This window comes from Bicyclus anynana, chromosome 27, assembly GCF_947172395.1.
Source record: "Bicyclus anynana chromosome 27, ilBicAnyn1.1, whole genome shotgun sequence".
NCBI lineage: Eukaryota > Metazoa > Arthropoda > Insecta > Lepidoptera > Nymphalidae > Bicyclus > Bicyclus anynana.
The window spans coordinates 1,562,393-1,583,099 of NC_069109.1; the positions used below are offsets into that span (position 1 = coordinate 1,562,393).

Sequence of the window (20,707 nt, forward strand, 5' to 3'; positions counted from 1 at the left end):
TAGTAAACACAGAATATATATGCAATCGCAGAACACAGATTAAATTTATATTTGGCTATAAGCTCTAATTTTTAAAACTAAATAAATCTACCTACTAATTTATACCAAAGTCTACAAATATACTGTGATGTGAAATTCTTTATTCTTGTCAAAATCGAATATCTATAAACTAATAATAATAAATGTCTATTTCATACTGCGTTATCACCTTGGCTTAGTCATGTGTTTTGGTCTATTTAATATCCAGGCTTTAAAAAACTAGTACCCAAGGCCATAAAATAAATTAAAAAAAAAACGAATATCCAATAGGATGCTTCGAAAAAAATATTTTGGTTTTTATATTGGTACTTACATGTTGCTCAACGTATTGGCGGGAAAAAGCTTATTTATTTTTTTACGTTACTGAAGCAATTAATATACAAAACAGTACATTTAATTAAACGGTAAGTTAATTGCAAGATGATTGCGAGTCTTAATTTAATATTCTATTAAAGTAACCAGACTATTTCATTGTGATAAAATTTGAATTATCGTCTCAATGTTGGTACTTCGTTGTTCTATATGACCGAATTGTAATTCATAATTCGTACGTATTAGCATTTTAGCGGCAAAATTCGGGAACTTGTGAAGTGCATGCAACTTTATCAGTGCAAAAGTGGTGCAAAAATTAAATAAATAGTGTTTAAAAAGGCATCGTTGGTAAGTTTTTAGCATTTATTAATGGTTTTTAAGTCGATAATGTTATAAATACATTACAATAAACAAAAATCAGTTAATATTTCGAGTTGTGAATGGTTTGTATAACTTTGGTAAAGAAGTAAACAAGCTTATTTTTAGCAATTGTCCTCATTGTCATAATAATTCGACGATGTCGATGCACATTGCACGTCCAGTAACATGTTCCTCCACCACGGTGTCGAGCCGCCAGCATCCAGCGGCTCCCTGCAACCCGCTTGATGTCCTCGCTCCATCCAGTGGGGAGTCGCCATTCCAGCACATTTTAGACCAATCACGTTATGCTATTCTATATGATAATTGGGAAGGGTAGATAAAATTGAGGATAACCCGCCCTGCTATTCTTCAAGATATGAGGCTGGAGTACAGAACCATCACGCTATTCTGTAGGAGGGTGATTAAAACATGACCCCACCATGCTGTTCTTTCAATGTGATTGGAGCATGTACAAGGGTCTAGGGTTGCCAACTTTTTTCACTAAATTATACTTTTTACTGTTGAACAAAAATAAAGTATTCAAAATACTGTTTTCAGGATCAAATTTGTCACCAATATGTCCTTCAAATAAATTGGTTATTTTATTCATATACTGAAACAATTATACATATACAACTAAATACAATATTCAAATTATTAGTAACTAACCTAACATAAACATAATATAAAAATAAAATTATAAATACAGACTTGGGTGTTGTAGAATTCATCTGAATCGATGATCATTAGTAAAGTGAGAAATCATCATATTAGAGAAATGGTTCAATGGTAGTGATGATACTTTTTTAATAGAACTAATAGCTACATACTTCTATTGTTAAGGCTTATTTGTATTTAGAGAAATGGTTCAATTTCAATCAGATTGACTTTCTTTAGTCAACTGTTTGTCATTGAAGACTCTTCTTTGTATAGACTCAATATTGTTATGGATGATTTATATTCAGAATTAACAAATTTCAAAGTTTTTATGAAAAAAATATCAGAAAACAAAGATTTTCATGAAATGAAGTACAGACCAAAAGTGGAGTTGTAGGGTAGCGGTAGAGTAGGAGTAGGGTAGTGGTAGGGTAGGGTAGTGGTAGGATAGCGGTAAAGTTGGAGTAGGGTAGTGGCAGGGTAGCGGTAGAGTATGGGTAGGGTAGGAGTAGGGTAGCGGTAGGGTAGTGGTAGGGTAGCGGTAAAGTTGGAGTAGGGTAGTGGCAGGGTAGCGGTAGAGTATGGGTAGGGTAGGAGTAGGGTAGCGGTAGGGTAGTGGTAGGGTAGCGGTAAAGTAGGAGTAGGGTAGTGGCAGGGTAGCGGTAGAGTATGGGTAGGGTAGGAGTAGGGTAGCGGTAGGGTAGTGGTAGGGTAGCGGTAAAGTAGGAGTAGGGTAGTGGCAGGGTAGCGGTAGAGTATGGGTAGGGTAGGAGTAGGGTAGCGGTAGGGTAGTGGTAGGGTAGCGGTAAAGTAGGAGTAGGGTAGTGGCAGGGTAGCGGTAGAGTATGGGTAGGGTAGGGGTAGGGTAGTGGTAGGGTAGCGGTAGAGTAGAGGTAGGGTAGGAGTAGGGTAGTGGTAAAGTAGGGGTAGGGTAGGAGGTAGGCTATCAACTGTAAACACAAGTCCCTGTTGCAGTCACAATACAGCATCACGATGAGTCGGCAGCTGCGGAAGAAGCCGCGGATCAGTTACTACGAGCCGGAGGAGCCGGCGTACGACGAATACATCTGTGAGTATCCATACTTCCGTACTAGAATCCGGACGCTCAGAGATTGCGTTTTAGACAGGTTGTGATTGGACACACATATTCAATTACAATTGCCTCGTTTTTTGTCTCATCAATAAAATGAAATGAAAACTGCTGAACCGATTTAGGCCTCTTACATGGACTTCCAAACACAACGGTCTCGAGCCGCCAGCATCCAGCGGCTCCCTGCAACCCGCTTGATCTCTTTGCTCCACCTAGTGGGGGGTCGACCAACACTGCGCTTTCCAATGCGGGGTCACACCAGCACCTTGGGACCCCAACGTCCATCGGCTCTTCGAAATATGTGCTGCCTATTGCCACTTCAGCTTCGCAACTCGTTGAGCTATGTCGGTGAATTCTGATTCGATCACGCAGAGATACTCCTAGCATAGCTCGCTCCATCGCTCGCTGAGTGACTGCCATAATAATATTTAATAGCTCAGTGGTGAAGGGACGGACTCATCACCGAGTGATGGTGGTTCGATCCCCGGCCGCTCACTTATTGTTTAAAATACGAATTACGTACGTAATTTCTATTGTATAATAAAAATTGTTATTATTATCCGTTAACAACCCAACATTAATATAATAAATGCCAATGTGAGTTCGTTTGTTACGCTTACACGCCTGAACCACTGAACCGATTTTAAATATTCCTCCACGAATGGGAAGCTACGTTATCAGCGAGCAACACTGCATATATTTCATCCCCGTACGGCAACGATCACACGCTATAGCGAGCCGCTTGTTCCAGTCTGCTCGCGCTGCAAGGACTACGTATACGAGTACTGCGCTATACATGGCGCGCTGCTCGTCGTGCCGGATGACAAGGTACGTGCTCTGATCACTCTGAGCGCTGGGGCTCCTTGCCAGGGACCTCAGCGGCGTCACGGGGTACCGCCAAGCGATTTAGCGTTCCGGTACGATGTCGTGTAGAAACCGAAAGGGGTGTGGATTTCATTTAACTCCTAAAAGTTGGCACGCTTCCATCTTAGTGTGCATCATCACTTACCATCAGGTGAGATTGCAGTCAAGGGTAAGGTAAAGAATAAAAAAAAATAAAAAAATAAAAAACAAATTCTATATAAATTTGCGTAAACGTCAACGTGATAGTAATAGTATGAAAATGTTGGAAACTCCCACTAGGCATACTGATCACTCTGAATGTGAGCGCTGGAGCTCCTTGCTGGGACCTGGTATACTGTAGTACTGTACCTAATACTGCTTTACTGTAGTATAAATGTATAGTACTATACATAACTAATCCTTTCCTTACTACTGCTGTTATACTGTGACGCTACTTTACTGTAGTACTGTTACAGAATACATATTATGTAATATGTATGTTATACTGTACGGCCGGTATACTGTACTGCTGATATACTTTAGTATTGCTATACTGTACTGCTGATATACTGTATTTCAGTACTGCTATACCATATACCATACAGTAGTGATCCTATAATGTAGTACTGGTACTACTGCTGCTATACTGCACCACTGCTACACGCGGCGCTACCCGCAGGTGCCGGCGAAGTCTCCCTACCCCCCCATCGTCCCGCGCGCCGCGCTCACCATCCCCCACGTGTTCCTGCACATCGCTCCCTCCATCATACCAGGTAACCCTCCTCCTCCTTCCTACTACAAACCATACGACTGCCGCTGTCCCCACACAATAGCAAGTTATACAATACGCCACAGCTCCTGGCACGCCAGAGCTCCAGTGTTTTTTATACTTAGCTAGAGACCTAGCTGGGGGCGCCCGGAGCTTTGGCGGAATGTATAGTTTAAACTTTTTCTTTGTTATTGCTTTGACAAGGTTTTCAGCAAAGAATCCTGGGTTTAGGCTAAACGTTAATGTTACTAAGCTCAGCTGTTCAGGGTTCTAAAGTTCGATCCAGCTCCATTGTTATCTGAAGAGGAGGAGAAATTTTGGCTGGTGGGAGGCTTCGGCCGTGGCTACTTAGCACCCTACCGGCAAAGACGACCAAGCGATTTAGCGTTCCGGTACGATGCCGTGTAGAAACCGAAAGGGGTGTGGATTTTCATCCTCCTCCTAACAAGTTAGCCCGCTTCCAATTAGACTGCATCATCACTTACCATCAGGTGAGATTGTAGTCAAGGGCTAACTTGTAAAGAAAAAAAAAAAAAAGAAAAAAAAATCTTACAGGCCATAGCTGATGTTTATGTAATTCCCTCTTTTATGTACGTGTAACGTCTTTATAACATCACACTAATATTATAAAGGCGAAAGTTTGTAAGTGTGAAAGTGTGTAAGTATATTTGTTCCTCTTTTACGCACGGCTACTGAAGCGATTTGGCTGAAATTTGGAGTGGAAATAGATAGAAACTACTTTTCATCCCAGAAAAATCCATGGTTCGGGTGTCCGCTAGTCTATACTTCTATACTAATATTATAAAGAGGTAAAGTTTGTAAGTTTGTAAGTTTGTCACATTTTTTAAATGGGGTAATCTTCGGAACTACTGGTCCGATTTTAAAAATTCTTTCACCAGTAGAATGCTACATTATCGGGAGAGTAGAATGCTATATTTTATATTGGTATCATATATATTAGCCGAGTTATCACAGTTTTTGTCATACAGGTCGGACTGAAAATCCTCTTAAAAAGACTTATTCGCATGCGCTGCCTTAACTATTGTGTAAAATTGAAATTAATGTATAGAGACTTTATGTATCTTTAAAAGTTCTACAAAAAAGTCCGCGACACCATATATCTATCTTCTATATGTTAGCAGATATAGTACCTTTTGTGTTTTAAAAATTATTAATTTTATATACTTAGGTTTACGTCATTATTTATACAACTAAACTTTAATCCTTATTAAAATAAATTATTTAATAATCACAAGGATATTATGGAGATAAGATTTGCCCTTTACAGTATGTTAATTACCTTAATAGTTTCGGAGATAATACAAAATTTCTAAAAGACGCAGAAATTCCGCTATATGACGCCCGGCGCTTTCATTTACGTAGTTCCCGTTCCCGTGTGAATATGGGGATCAAACATAGCCTATGACACTCGCAAATAACGTAGCTTTCTATTGGTAAAACAATTTTCCAAATCGGTCCACTAGATCCAGAGATTACCTCCTACAACCACACAAACTTTACCTCTTTATATTATTAGCATAGAAGTCTCTATTTCTCTTGGTCACACCACCACTCTCGAAGGACTGGACCGATTTTGCTAGGGGTAGGAGTAAGATAGAGAAGTTACAGGGTAGGGTAAGGTACGGGTAGGGAAGCGTAGGGGTAGGGTAGGTTTAGGGCCGGGTTTAGGGTAGTGGTAGGGTAGGGGTAGAGGTAGGGTAGTGGTAGGGTAGAGGTACGGGTAGGATAGGGAAGTGGTAGGGTAAGGGTAGGATAGGCGTGAGATAGGGGTACGGGTGGGATAGGGGTAGGAAAGGGATAGGGTACGGGGAGGGTAGGGGTAGGATGGGGGTAGGGTGTAGGTAAGGTAGGGGTAGGTTTGGGGTAGGGTAGGGTTGGGGTAGTGGTAGGGTAGGGGTAGGATAGGGTAGGGGTAGTAGTAAAGTTGACATCGAAATTTACGCGGACGAAGTCGCGGGCGTCCGCTAGTAATGTATAAAAAGTGCTTTTCATTCAGTAAAATAATTTTTAAATTTAATTGTTTTTAATTTTTTAACAAGAATGTATAGAATTTTTTAAACAGAAAAAATAAAATCATTTAAATAATTATATAAATTAAAAACGTAATTATAACGTTGTTTATTTTTAATTTCATGAGCTTTGTTTATCTATGAATCTACGTAGGAGCTGGTCTGGGAGTGTTCTCCACGCTGACGCTGCCCAGCGGGGTCCGCTTCGGTCCATACCGCGGCGTCAAGAGCAAAGAGATCACCTCCACCTACTGCTGGCAGGTCAGTGCTGATGGTTGAATCTACGTAGAAGCGAGTCTCGGAGGGCTCTTCACGATGTTTAGAAGGCCGCCATATTGGCTTGGAGTGACGTCGCATTATTTTTTCTAGTAATACTTAGCAAGCACTTTTAGTTGATGCCCATATTGTAAGAATGCATATAAAACTTAGTTTGCCATGTATAAGAAGTTCGCCATTTTTGAGTGACGTCACTTTAATTTTGGAGATACTCTAAGGACGCCCTTCCATTTGATACCCAAATTGTAGGTAAGCCTAAATAACTTAATCCTGTGTTTATAAGACCGCCATATTATTTAGAGTAAAGTCACATTATTTTTCGAGTTATACTAAGCAAGCCCTTTCATTTGATACCCATATTGTAGGAATGCATTAAGGATACTTGTATTGTCCGACATGTTGTATTTAGAATGACGTCACACTGCGAACCGTGCAATTCTCGTTCACTAAATGTGTAAAACAAGTTTCGATATATACTGATGAATGAACAAGTGGCCACTTATGCTACTTTGCGTCCGTGTATCTAGCCACGACCGAATACTCTCACTCATGAGACGGCCTCCGTGGCACACTGGTATGCACGATGGATTTACTTGACGGAGGTCCTGGGTTCGATCCCAGGCTGGACCGATTGAGGTTTTCTTACTTGGTCTAGGTCTAGCTAGTGGGAGGCTTTGGCCGTGGCTAGTTACCACTCTACCGATTGAGACGTACCGCCAAGCAATTAAGCGATCCGGTACGATGTGTAGAAACCGAAAGGGGTGTGGATTTTCATCCTCCTAACAATAGCCCGCTTCTATCTTAGACTGCATCATCACTTACCATCAGGTGAGATTGTAGTCAAGGGCTAACTTGCAGATGTACGACGGCATCGGCAAGCCCACGCACGTGGTGGACGCCGGGGACCCGAACAAGTCCAACTGGATGCGCTACGTCAACTGCTCGCGGCACTGGTGCGAGCAGAACCTGGTCGCCTTCCAGTACCGCGGCGAGCTGTACTACAGGTACGCTAGCCTGGCCACGACCGAAGCCACCACCCAATCTTGTATCTCTTCAAAAAATCTTTTTTTCCATTTTCAGGACCATTAAAATAATCCCACGATTCACAGAGCTGATGGTGTTCTACGGGGCAGAATTCGCTCACATGCTGCGAGTCAACATACGGACTTACAACTCGCCCGTCGGTATGTGCTCAGACCAATTGAAATGATGACAGTTAATTAAATTGTATATAAATTAAGAGTATGCTAATAGTAAAGCAATTTTGTAAAAGTAACAGGGTATCTGCGATCATTACTTTCGGAGCTACAGGGATTTAAAGGGTCAGATTTGCGGCGCTGCCGCGGATCCCTGAAAAACGCTCCATACAAAATGGTACGAACTTATGACGTCGTAGGCAATTAATGATCATTAGATTTGTATGGGCGTTTAAACAAAATCACAAATATCTTTGTTATTTGTGCGTTTATGTTTATAGTTCATATATTGAAAAATGTCACATTTAATGTAAGGAAGCTAAAACTGTATGAATTTTCATCTAATTACGATAAAATATTTTTAATAGTTTTGAAATTTTATAATCTTATTTATTTTGCAAATATCCAGACAATCTTTGCTTTTTATGTATAAATTAGTTAACATTGACCTTATTTACCCGAATGTATCATTAAAATCAATATATTCAAACCTAGTCATCATCCCCATTATAGAAGGACCTATATCGCACTCATAGTCACAAACAAAATTGTCTGTAATTTTCTGAGGAAAACGACCTTAGATTTGGTATATATCTTATACTAAACTAGAAGTTTTTGACCGTTTTTTACACAATTCAACTACACAAAAAGGTACTGTTACAGAGCTCTGTAACCGACGAACACGATTACAATTATTTAACATCGATTCTATAGAGACAGCTTTTATAATCGCATTAGATCGTTGATCATATACTTCGACAGAAAAGTAACACCTAGCGAGGCAAGTCCTATAGAATAGTTGGTCTGAGGCTATGTGACATGTATCCCACGGTTCAGTTCACGGAGCTGATGGTGTTCTACGGCATTTACTCGTATATATTAAGAAGATAAGAAGTTAGCAGTAAGGTAAGGTCAGGCTGGTGGGAGGCTTCGGCCGTGGCTAGTTACCACCCTACCGGCAAAGACGTACCGCCAAGCGATTTAGCGTTCCGGTACGATGCCGTGTAGAAACCGAAAGGGGTGTGGATTTTCATCCTCTACCTAACAAGTTAACCCGCTTCCATCTTAGACTGCATCATCACTTACCATCAGGTGAGATTGCAGTCAAGGGCTAACAAAGGTAAAGAATAAAAAAAGTAAGGTACTTTTTACCCAACTGTCAAGAAGGGTTATTACTCTGAAACTCAATTCAAAAATAACAATGGCTCGTACAAAAACCTCGTCAACAACCGAACAACCTACTCGTTAAACAATCTCGTGGTTATACAGGGTCCTGGAAAGTATTTACCGTAACCATGGGCTTATATTCATTAACTAGCGGACGCCCGCGACTTCGTCCGCGTGAAAGTCGTAAACTTTCAACTACCTCTATCCTATCCTACCCTACCTCTACCCTACCCTATCCCAACCCTACCCCTACCCTACCACTACCTTACCCTACCCCTACCCTACACTACTCCTACCCTACGCCTACCCTACCCTACCCTACCCCTACCCTACTCATTAAGGCTGCACTTCTTTATTTATTCCCCCCCCCCCGCGAGTCGCATCGAGCGCGGCAACCGTTACACAAAAATAATCCTTAAAGCATGAATTAGTATTCACGCGCGATGGCTTAGCGTATTTCATGTATAACTTTGGTGTTTCTTTACCGATTTTTATGATTCTTTTTTTATTGAATAGGTAATAATGTTAACTTTTTTAGTTAGGGATGAATGATGAGTGTTATAAACATAAGAGTAGACAAATGTAATTAGAAAGCTCCGAACTGCTAAGCTACCGGGAGTTACACGTGTTATTGTGAGTCAACCATAAAAGATAGACATATATATGCTGTTGTGTTTTTATAGATAATTTTAAGGAGAACATTTCCGTGATACATGATTTCCATGTAGCTTTAACCATTAAGGCTGTACACGCGACGGAAGCTTAAAAAATTGAGTATATTCTCCCGTTTTCTCAACATTTCTCTTCACTGCTCTGCTCCTATTGATCGTAGCGTAATGAAAAGTATACTATAACCTGCCCAGGAGTATGTAGAATATTTGTACCAAGTTTCATTAAAATCCGTCCAGTAGTTTTTGTTTCTATAAAGAACATACAGACAGACAGACAAAAATTTTACTGATTGCATTTTTGGCATCAGTATCGATCACTAATCACCCCCTGATAGTTAATTTGGAAATATATTTCATGTACAGAATTGACCTCTCTACAGATTTATTATAAGTATAGATGAGCTGGTTCTTGCAACGCGGCACAATCCAAAAGAGTTTGGATCGTGCCGCGTTGCAAGAACCAGCTCATGACTACGGGCCCCGTATGGGTTCGAAACTAGTCCGGCATACTCTGATCCGACCTTATATCACGTGAGTTTTAGCCGTGTTTTATAATCATCATCATTATCAACCCATATTCGGCTCACTGCAGAGCACGAGTCTCCTCTCAGAATGAGAGGCGTAAGGCCAATAGTCCACCACGCTGGCCCAATGCGGATTGGCAGATTTCACTCACGCAGAGAATTAATAAAATTCTCTGGTATGCAGGTTTCCTTACGATGTTTTCCTTCACCGTTTGAGACACGTGATATTTAATTTCTTAAAATGCACACAACTGAAAAGTTGGAGGTGCGTGCCCCGGACCGGATTCGAACCCACACCCTCCGGAATCGAAGGCAGAGGTCATATCCACTGGGCTATCACGGCTGCATAATCAATTAATATGAATAACACTCACCATTTTTTTTTTTTTATTGAGAAAAAATACAATAAGGTACTTAAGCTAACTTATCCTAACAACTATACAAATCATGCCCACGTGGAATGGTGGCAAGAATACTGGCTGCATTTCCGCGCTGGACAGACAGGCTGATCCTTTGCGCAAATGAGCCAGCCCTTCTGTCACCACCACATTCACCATAGTTTAAATTCTAAAATAACGAAAATGAATTATAAATGTTTAAAGAACATGTTTTCTAAATTAAATGGACCTTAAATTATATCATACTTACTACTAACTACTACATACTAACTTATTTGTATTTTTATTTTTTCCACCCATACTTCAGTGAAAGTTCGCGCGTCGACCAAAAATAAACCGCAAGCGACACCAAGCGCATCCGCTCCGTACCGTGGGACTGATGGTACACACGATGATCCGCACCGTGGGACTGATGGTACACACGATGCTCCGCACCGTGGGACTGATGGTACACACGATGATCCGCACCGTGGGACTGATGGTACACACGATGCTCCGCACCGTGGGACTGATGGTACACACGATGATCCGCACCGTGGGACTGATGGTACACACGATGCTCCGCACCGTGGGACTGATGGTACACACGATGATCCGCACCGTGGGACTGATGGTACACACGATGCTCCGCACCGTGGGACTGATGATACACACGATGCTCCGCACCGTGGGAATGATGATACACACGATGCTCCGCACCGTGGGACTGATGGTACACACGATGCTCCGCACCGTGAGACTGATGGTACACACGATGCTCCGCACCGTGGGATTGATGATACACACGATGCTCCGCACCGTGGGAATGATGATACACACGATGCTCCGCACCGTGGGACTGATGGTACACACGATGCTCCGCACCGTGAGACTGATGGTACACACGATGCTCCGCACCGTGGGATTGATGATACACACGATGCTCCGCACCGTAGGACTGACGATACACGCGACAAACATACTAAACTCATTCCACCAACAAACAAGAAAAGTACTACAAAAAAAGGTAATTGTAAATAAAAAACCAAAACCAAATTTAAATACCTCTAATTTGAAAAGTACAGGATTTTATAAAATCCTCCAACTCTTAGTTTATTCCAAAATATTTAACAAAAAAATTAAACCGACTTCAAAAACATAAAACGTACCGACTAAACTAAAAAGCGATAAATAACATCATATGTGCCTGCTGCTTTGCTGTTGATTACCTCGTCGTTATCAACCCATATTCGGCTCACTGCTGAGCTCGAGTCTCCTCTCAGAATGAGAGGGGTTAGGCCAATAGTCCACCACGCTGGCCCAATGCGGATTGACAGACTTCACTCACGCAGAGAATTAAGAAAATTCTCTGGTGTGCAGGTTCCCTTACGATGTTTTCCTTCACCGTTTGAGACACGTGATATATAATTTCTTAAAATGCACACAACTGAAAAGTTGGAGGTGCATGCCCCGGACCGGATTCGAACCCACACCCTCCGGAATCGGAGGCAGAGGTCATATCCACTGGGCTATCGCGGCTCTTGTTGTTTACCTACCTATGTTGATTACCTACTGATCAATTTGTAGGCGGTGCTAACGTATTAATTTAAGCCGTTCCTGTTATACATACTAATTTATATCCCTCCATAATTCAGTGAGTGTTCGCGTGTCTGCCAACAACAAACAGCCGCAAGCGACACCAAGCGCGCCGGCAGTTGCTCCGCACCGTGGGACTGACGATACACACGATGCTCCGCACCGTGGGACTGACGATACACACGATGCTCCGCACCGTAGGGCAGCTTTCAGACCTTGAAACTAGTGTATAATGAAATTACAAGTACAAAGAAAGCTTGAAAGAATGTTTAATTTTTTTCATAAATTAAAAATTATCTTTAGCTAGCGTGTGAATTAGCTTCAGGTAATTTTGAATATTGTTAATGGGTTTCTTGTATTGGACTAATAAATGTCAGGGCAGCTTTCAGACCTTGAAACTAGTGTATAATGAAATTACAAGTACAAAGAAAGCTTGAATAAATGTTTAATTTTTTTCATAAATTAAAAATTATCTTTAGCTAGCGTGTGAATTAGCTTCAGGTAATTTTTAATGTTGTTAATGGGTTTCTTGTATTGGACTAATAAATGTCATGGCGACTTTCAGACCTTGAAACTAGTGTATAATGAAATTTCTAGTACAAGGAAATAACAACTAGATAGTACTTACTATATGTATAAACAGTTATAGTCGACTAACTCATAAAACTTACTTGAAGCACGAACATTTCATACAAATTCCGTTGTTTTTTGATAAAGTTTTAAGTAACATAATTCAGAGTCTCTTAAAACTATGGTATCGTCAGTCACACGATGCTCCGCACCGTGGGACTGACGATACACACGACAAACAAATTGTAATCTCAGACGGACATCAGATGGCGCGACTTGTTTCCGTAAAGAATGGGGAGTTCGAGAGGGGTAGCGATCGGCTAGCTAAAATAGTCAGATCATTACTGTTGTTGAAAATATTTTTAAACGAATTCGAAAAAAGGAGGAGGTTCTCAATTCGAGTCTTTTTTTAAATACTGTTTTATGCATTTTAGCTGGTACTAAATTAAAATTTTGATATTTTTTATGTTTCAGAACTCCCGGACAAGCAAGAGCAAGTCATTTCTCTCCAAAACGATTTACGTTGTGACATATGTAACTATATATGTAAAACTCAAAAATCATTGGAGAATCATTTAGTTCTACACACACTTGACAATGTCTTCAAGTGTAGCTCCTGCGGATTTATAAGTAAGAAAAAAGACTACTTGGAGAATCATTTGAAAATACACACAGGAGAGAAACCATTCGCATGTACTAGTTGTGATTTTAAATGTATTCAAAAAAGCCATTTAAAAATACATATGAGGGTACACACAGGAGAGAAACCATTCGCATGTACTAGTTGTGATTTTAAATGTAATCAAAAAAGTAGTTTAAAAATACATATGAGGGTACACACAGGAGAGAAACCATTCGCTTGTACTAGTTGTGATTTTAAATGTAATCAAAAAAGTAGTTTAAAAACACATATGAGGGTACACACGGGAGACAAACCATTCGCTTGTACTAGTTGTGATTTTAAATGTATTCAAAAAAGCCATTTAAAAATACATATGAGGGTACACACAGGAGAGAAACCATTCGCTTGTACTAGTTGTGATTTTAAATGTATTCAAAAAAGTAGTTTAAAAACACATATGAGAGTACACACAGGAGAGAAACCATTAGCTTGTACTATTTGTGATTTTAAATGTAATCGCAAAAGTAATTTAAAAAGACATATGAGGGTACACACAGGAGAGAAACCATTCGCTTGTACTAGTTGTGATTTTAAATGTATTCAAAAAAGCCATTTAACAACACATATGATGATACACACAGGAGAGAAACCATTCGCTTGTACTAGTTGTGATTTTAAATGTAATCAAAAAAGTAGTTTAAAAACACATATGAGGGTACACACAGGAGAGAAACCATTCGCTTGTACTAGTTGTGAATATAAATGTATTCAAAAAAATGATTTAAAATAACATACAAGAATACACAGGAAACCATTCTCATGTAATGCATGCAACTATAGAACTACACAAAGCAGTACCTTAAAATCCCACATGAGAACCCAACACTGCGCGTAGACACACACACACTAGTGGCGCCTGCGACTTGTCCTCCACTGTTGACTCACACCCCCCCCCCCTCTACCCGCGCTAGACAGCACTTGCTCGAGACTTGCTCCCGCATAGTCGACGCTTGCTCACGCGTACTCGACACTTGCTCACGCGTGCTCGAAACTTGCTCCCGTATACTCGACACTTGCTCACGCGTGCTCGACACTTGCTCACGCGTGCTCGAAACTTGCTCCCGCATACTCGACACTTGCTCACACTTGCTCACGCGTACTCGACACTTGCTCGCGCGATCTCCGCCTCATGCGCAGTGGCGTGCACTCTAGACACAAAATGCACTGCATACGCTGAGGGCTCATTTTCACCCAGCAGGGTTATTATATATCTCTGTGTACCATTCATCTATATAATCGGTTCGATTCCCACAACTGGAAAATATTGGTGTGATGAGCATGACTGTTTTCCAGTGTCTGTGTGTATTTATACATTATACAGGGTGTGGCGTAAATAATGGATAACCCTGTACCTGCCGAAGAGACTCCTAATGGGCTATAGGAATATAGATTTTTTTTTATTTATTTAAGTTTCGTTTTAAGAAAAATGGCTTAATTCATGTTTTTCAAAAAATGGGTACTTTCATTTATTCATTTTGCTACAGTTACCACAAATTTTAGATTTTTTGCATTCTGGTTTTTTTATAATACAGCTAAAGAATTGTGCTATTGGTTGGTATAAGGAATTCCCAGTTTGTTACTCTAGTTTTGGAAAAAAATAACATGAAAGTTCAAAAAGCCTTATTAATTATCCAATTTCTTAACTTTGTGCAACATCTGGTGTAAAAAATCTCTATGAGAGATGACTTGCCCATTATCTTAAAAACATGCTTGTTTAATGCAGATTCCGAAATGGTATAATACCTACTAAATATCATGTTATTTACGAAAAAAAATGGCAATAGCCAAGAACATGTCCTTGATTTTTTAACTACATTATTAAATTATCACAAACATGTCTTTGTTAACGTAATATGGGTCGACCCTTTATTGTGTGACCGGGGGCAGGTAGTCAATATGGATAGAGCAAGCAGATAACGACCTTATTTCGACTACCTGTGGTTGTTTGTCACTGGAAAAAACGCCATGGTTAATCTCTTCAAAGGACAGAGACAAAGCATTTTCATGTTAGGTAAACAGTAGTTGTGCGATAGAGAGATGTTTATTGTTCTTATTACAAACGACAAAAACAGGTTTAGAACTCAGAACTTGTGTTATACAGTTGCAGTTAGTGCTCATTTGACTATCGTTGCATGCGCATATCTCGGTTGTATTTTCACGTGATTGGATTTTTTTAAAAGTGAATTTGGCTTACGTACTACGGACTCTGTTTTTGCTATACGAATTGGACATTTGTGATATTATCGAAGACGATCGACATCCCGATTATCGCGTGTTTACACGAGTGCACGTCGCTTTTAGCGAAGGACGGATGCCTGGTACCGGTGTTGGTGGAGCTTCGGAAGGTAGACCTCGACGACATGGTGATGACGAAGTTTTAAACGCTGTAAGAGCAAACCCTGAATTATCAATTCGCGAAATAAGTAGCGAAACTCATGTGGATACGCGCACTGTGGGCAGAATCCTGCACAGGCATAAGCTTCATCCATTCCATTTTCAGAGAGTGCAGACTCTTATGACAAGGGATTATGCGCCGAGAGTGCATTTCTGCCGAATAATGTTACGAAAAATAAGAGAAGATACAGATTTCTTTAACAAAATATTGTGGAGCGATGAATCAAGTTGTAGACGAAATGGCTACCTCAATTTGCACAACCTCCATAGTTGGCAGGCAGTGAACCCCAGACAATGTAGACAAGATCGTGCTCAAGTCCAATTTAAAGTAAATCTTTGGACGGGAATTTTAAACGGTCAAATAGTTGGGCCCATTGAACTTCCGGAGACACTAACGGGTCCCATTTATTTAAATTTTCTGCAAAATATTTTACCACAACAATTAAAAAGTTTAAATGTGCCAGATAACCACTGGTTACAAAATGATGGTTGCCCTGCTCACTACGCACGCATTGTCCGGGATCACCTGAATGATGAATACAATGAGAGATGGATTGGTCGTTTAGGACCCATTTTGTGGCCGCCAAGATCTCCTGATCTGAATCCTCTCGACTTTTTTTACTGGGGATGTTTAAAAGAAAAGGTCTACAAGACGGAGATAACATCCCTGGAACAATTAAAGGTCCGGATTTTTCAAGCTGCTGACGAAATAAAGAGATCTGGCTTTGTACGACGCCTGAAAAGGTCATTCATCCGTCGTTGCAGGGCCTGCATTGCCGCAAATGGCGGCCATTTTGAACATTTAATTTAAAATGTAAACTTTTGTGTTTTAGCTTTTTCAATAAAAAAAAATCGTTTTATGTTTTTTATTTATTTTTTAAAACAACCCACACACCCACTGGTAAACCTAGTCAACTTAAATTGCAATAGATAATTTGTTTGTGATAGCTTAATAATTTACTTAATAAAAATAAAACAAGGACATGTTCTTGACTATTGCCAATTTTTTTCGTAAATATCGCGATATGTAATAAGTATTATACCGTTTCGGAATCTGCATTAAGCAAGCATGTTTTTAAGATAATGGGCAAATCAGCTCTAATAGAGATTTTTTAAACCATATGATGTACAAAATTAACAAACTGAATAATCAATAAGGCTTTTTTGAACTTTCATGTTAATTTTTGCCAAAACTAGAGTAACGAATTAGAAATTCCTTATCAATAACAGTAGCACAACTCTTAAGCTATATTATAAAAAAAAACAGAAAAAGAAAATTCCAAAATTTGAGATTACTGTAGCAAAATTAGTAAGTGAAAGTACCCATTTTTATAAAAACATGACTTAAGCCATTTTTCTCAAAACGAAACTTCAATAAATAAAAAAAAATCTATATTCGAATAGCCCATTTGGAGGCTCTTCGGCAGGTACAGGGTTATCCATTATTTACGCCACACCCTGTATAAGTATTTATATGTAGTATATAATTGTATATTAATATTATAATACTATCAACTATCTTAGCACCCAGAACACAAGCTACTCTGTATGATTACTTTGGGGCTAGATAGTGATGTGTATTGTTTAAGTATATTTATTTATTTATTTATTATAATCATATGGATTTGTTCTCTCATTTATTTATTTCTCCTTTTTTTATTTAATTTTTAACAATGTCAATATAAAATACAAAACACTATTAAAAATTATTTTTATTATATTATAATCAGTCACTACATCGTTTCTTATCGTATCGTCTGACATTGTTTTAAACGATATTATCGTAATTTTATGTAAAATTACATTAGTATAGTATATAGTATAGAGTATATACTATACTAATAAATACTATATAATATAAAATAACGTTATTTTATAAATAAACTAGTATTTACGTAAGTTGGTTGAAATAATAATGTCAGATGAATGTTTAAAACAAAACATCATTGCCACTTGACGTAAATGGCGTAGTCAAGGTCATTTCGTAGAAATAACTCTGTTAGATGATCACAAAAACGAAATTAATTATTAAAATGGCACACTGAGATACATAATAAGGCCGCTGGGTCGGTAGCCATGTGGCATGTCGATTCTATTTCTACAAACGATAACGCTTCGACAAATAACAAACTGTATGGATATGACAGATCCGATCGACAACTTGATCACGTGACCTGATAGTAAAATATGACATTGCCATACATATTTCTAGTTTTCAAAGCGCTTGCGTTTGTAGAAAGAGAATCGACATGCTACATGACTACAGCCCCATAGTTGGTAAGAAATTAAATAATATTCCATTAGACCAGACCTGCGCAAAATTAGAAAATATAAAATCCTTAAACGATCCTAGATTGGAATCAAACCCAGGCCCCAGGACCAGTCGAGATCCACAGTACTACCGACTGCGCCAGAGGTCGTTGTGAGTCTAGTACACGCCACTGCTCATACAAACTTCCGCTGTCCTTATCGCCTGCTACTTAGGTGTCTATATACCAAAATTAGTCTTAATAAATAAATAAATAGTAATAGTAAAACTTTTTTCGTAAGAAGTGCTATGTTGTTTTTGGTCACTAAGCATTGTTGGTTACGATCTGTACTCAGACCAATTATAGAAGGACCTGTATCGCACTCATAGTCACGAACAAAATAGTCTGTCATTTTCTGAGGAAAACGAGCTTAGATTTGGTATATATCTTATACTAAACTAGAAGTTTTTGCCCGTTTATTACACCATTCAATTACACAGAAAGGTATTTTTACGGAGCTCTTTAACCGACGAACACGGATTACGACTATTTAACATCGATACTATAGAGACGGTTTTTATAATCGCATTAGATCGTCGATCATATACTTTGACAGAAAAGTAATGTCAAGCGAGGCAGGTCCTATACAATAATTGCTCTGAGAATTATTATAGTGCGACACAAAATAGTAATAATACAGTGCGACGTAGAAAATAAATGAGGGCGCTGTAGTCACATATTGTCGTTCTTATGGTAACACTGTGTACACTTGGGACTGCAACTACTTGATACTTGATAATATGAATTTTGAATTTATTTTTCCATGTAAGTTCTTAGTGTGAACTAAAAACAGACGTTTTAAGTTTATATTAGTCTCTTTATAAGCTATATAGTTAGCCTAATTTTTACTTGTCTATGTCCTGTTTGTTTCTACTGTCTATGTCCTAAAAATTATCTACGACGGAAAAAAATATTGTAAACTTAATAATTTTTAATAAATATTTTTAATAATGAGCTTAACTATTAGTCAAATAGCTTACTGTTAAGCAGTGGCGGATTTACGAATTTGCTGCCAGTCGGCTATTGAATTTTTGTAGCCCCTACTGATTTACTGAACTTTGAACTTCGATATGAATCTTAGTTCAATACAATGGGGATGATGACTAGGTTTGAATATATTGATTTTTATGATACATTCGGGTAAATAAGGTCAATGTTAACTAATTTAAATATAAAAAGCAAAGATTTGCAAAGTAAATAAGATTATAAAATTTCAAAATCTATTAAAAATCTTTTATCGTTGAAAATTCATACAGTTTTAGCTTCCTAACATTAAATGTGACATTTTTTAATAAATGAACTATAAACATAAACGCACAAATAACGAAGACATTAGTAATTTTGTTTGTACGCACATACAAATCTAACGATCATTACATGCCTGCGACGTCATTAGTTCGTACCATTTTGTATGGGGCGTTTTTCAGGGATCCGCGGCAGCGCCGCAAATCTGACCCTTTAAATCCCTGTAGCTCCGAAAGTAATGATCGCAGATACCCTGTTACTTTTACAAAATTGCTTTGCTATTAGTATACTCTTAATTTATATACAATTAAAAAATCTGTCATCATCCCTATTGCCTTAGGTAAATTGTATTAATAAAATTGCAAGTTTTAATATTCTTACTACAGGACTAAAATATTAAAATTGATACATTTTCTTTATTTCTGTTGAAGAAAAAGTTTTTTGGGTCAAATTTGCTGTCTACTGGTAAATCTACTACTGCTGTTAAGTATTTTAAATTATTTTTATATTTTTTTAATAATTTATTTCCTTTATTAAAATAAAATGTATTATTCAAAAATGTGATAAATAATAATACTATTTAAGATTTTTTAGTTTTTGTTTAAAATTTGTTTTCAAAAGTAAATAAGAGTAAATGTTTTGGTAGATAATAAAATTAATGGTGTTTTATTTTCGACACTTTAAAATTTATACTAATATAGAGCCTAGAGGTGAAGTTTGTGGTGTTGTAGGTAATCTTAGCATCTACTAAACCGATTCTGAAAAATCTTTAACCACTAGAAAGCCACGTTATTTGTGAGTGTCATATGCTATATTAATCTCCCTATTATCACGGGGACGGGAACTACACGGGCAATCCGCGTTCCGTCTGCTAGTTAGTTACATTTTTTATTAGCTTGAATTTTTTACGTCACTTGTTACTTTACATATTTGTAGCGTGTTATGTGTTATTAGCAGAGTTTGGCTAATGGAAAGACTGAAATCGTCGGCCAAATAAAAAAAAAAATCTGAGTAAATTCTCAAAATTATAGTGCAAATATTATGTGTGGAAACTTTAACTACAAAAAGTAGACGCTAGTTTTGTCCCCTTCAGCTCCATATATTTTTTATAACAGGACAATATTTATTATGACTTTAATAGCTTCACTTGTGACTAATTATGTATATGGAGTATCTATTAATCTGTGTGTATGTAAGAAAATCTTGGAATCTTAATTTGATCCACTTCCCGGTCTTCGAATAGGATAAAATTTTGCACACGCTCTGAGTTACAATACATGATTAGCTAAGAAACGTCATTACAAATCCAATATGGCGGCCTCCCCAAGATGGCGGACTGGCTGTTAGAAATCTTAGACCATTTAAATAACAGGACCTGCCTCGCTAACCGTGTTTTATGCTATTTAATTACATAAACCGGCATTTTTAGGGAGCTCTTCACACGACGAAAACGATTACAACAGTGAAACATCGATTCTATAGCAACAGTTTTTATAAACGCGTTAAATCATAGTTTTTGATCTTTGCCAGAGGGGTAACGGTTAGAGAGGTCCTGTTAATTAAATGGTCTAAGTGTCATAATGATCCTACTGCTAATCTA

At 38.5% G+C, this 20,707-nt stretch overlaps 1 protein-coding gene across 4 annotated transcripts; it reads left to right on the forward strand.

The window, feature by feature from the left end:
• The first annotated feature begins 579 nt into the window (after positions 1 to 579).
• LOC112057165 (zinc finger protein 300-like) lies at positions 580 to 19,398 on the forward strand. Of its 4 annotated transcripts, none has more exons than XM_052890322.1 (9): positions 580 to 699; positions 2,344 to 2,437; positions 3,210 to 3,286; positions 6,255 to 6,361; positions 7,166 to 7,380; positions 7,457 to 7,560; positions 10,640 to 11,338; positions 11,967 to 12,104; positions 12,952 to 19,398. In XM_052890322.1, the coding sequence occupies exons 5-9, from the start codon at positions 7,235 to 7,237 to the stop codon at positions 13,887 to 13,889; spliced, it is 2,025 nt and encodes a 674-aa protein (XP_052746282.1). In that variant the 5' UTR covers positions 580 to 699; positions 2,344 to 2,437; positions 3,210 to 3,286; positions 6,255 to 6,361; positions 7,166 to 7,234; the 3' UTR covers positions 13,890 to 19,398. The 4 variants fall into 4 exon arrangements, with proteins under 4 accessions (XP_052746282.1, XP_052746281.1, XP_052746283.1 ...); XM_052890321.1 differs by having other exon boundaries at positions 7,235 to 7,380; XM_052890323.1 differs by lacking the exon at positions 11,967 to 12,104 and having other exon boundaries at positions 7,235 to 7,380.
• Positions 19,399 to 20,707: the final 1,309 nt, after the last annotated feature.

What these genes read in the sequence shown, in the direction of transcription:
- LOC112057165 (XM_052890322.1), top strand. Translation starts at nt 7,235, where the DNA reads ATGTACGACGGCATCGGCAAGCCCACGCACGTGGTGGACGCCGGGGAC. An exon ending in GACTTACAACTCGCCCGTCG is followed by an intron (nt 7,561 to 10,639) that starts GTATGTGCTCAG and finishes CCCATACTTCAG; the next exon opens with TGAAAGTTCGCGCGTCGACC. An exon ending in TACACACGATGCTCCGCACC is followed by an intron (nt 12,105 to 12,951) that starts GTAGGGCAGCTT and finishes TTTATGTTTCAG; the next exon opens with AACTCCCGGACAAGCAAGAG.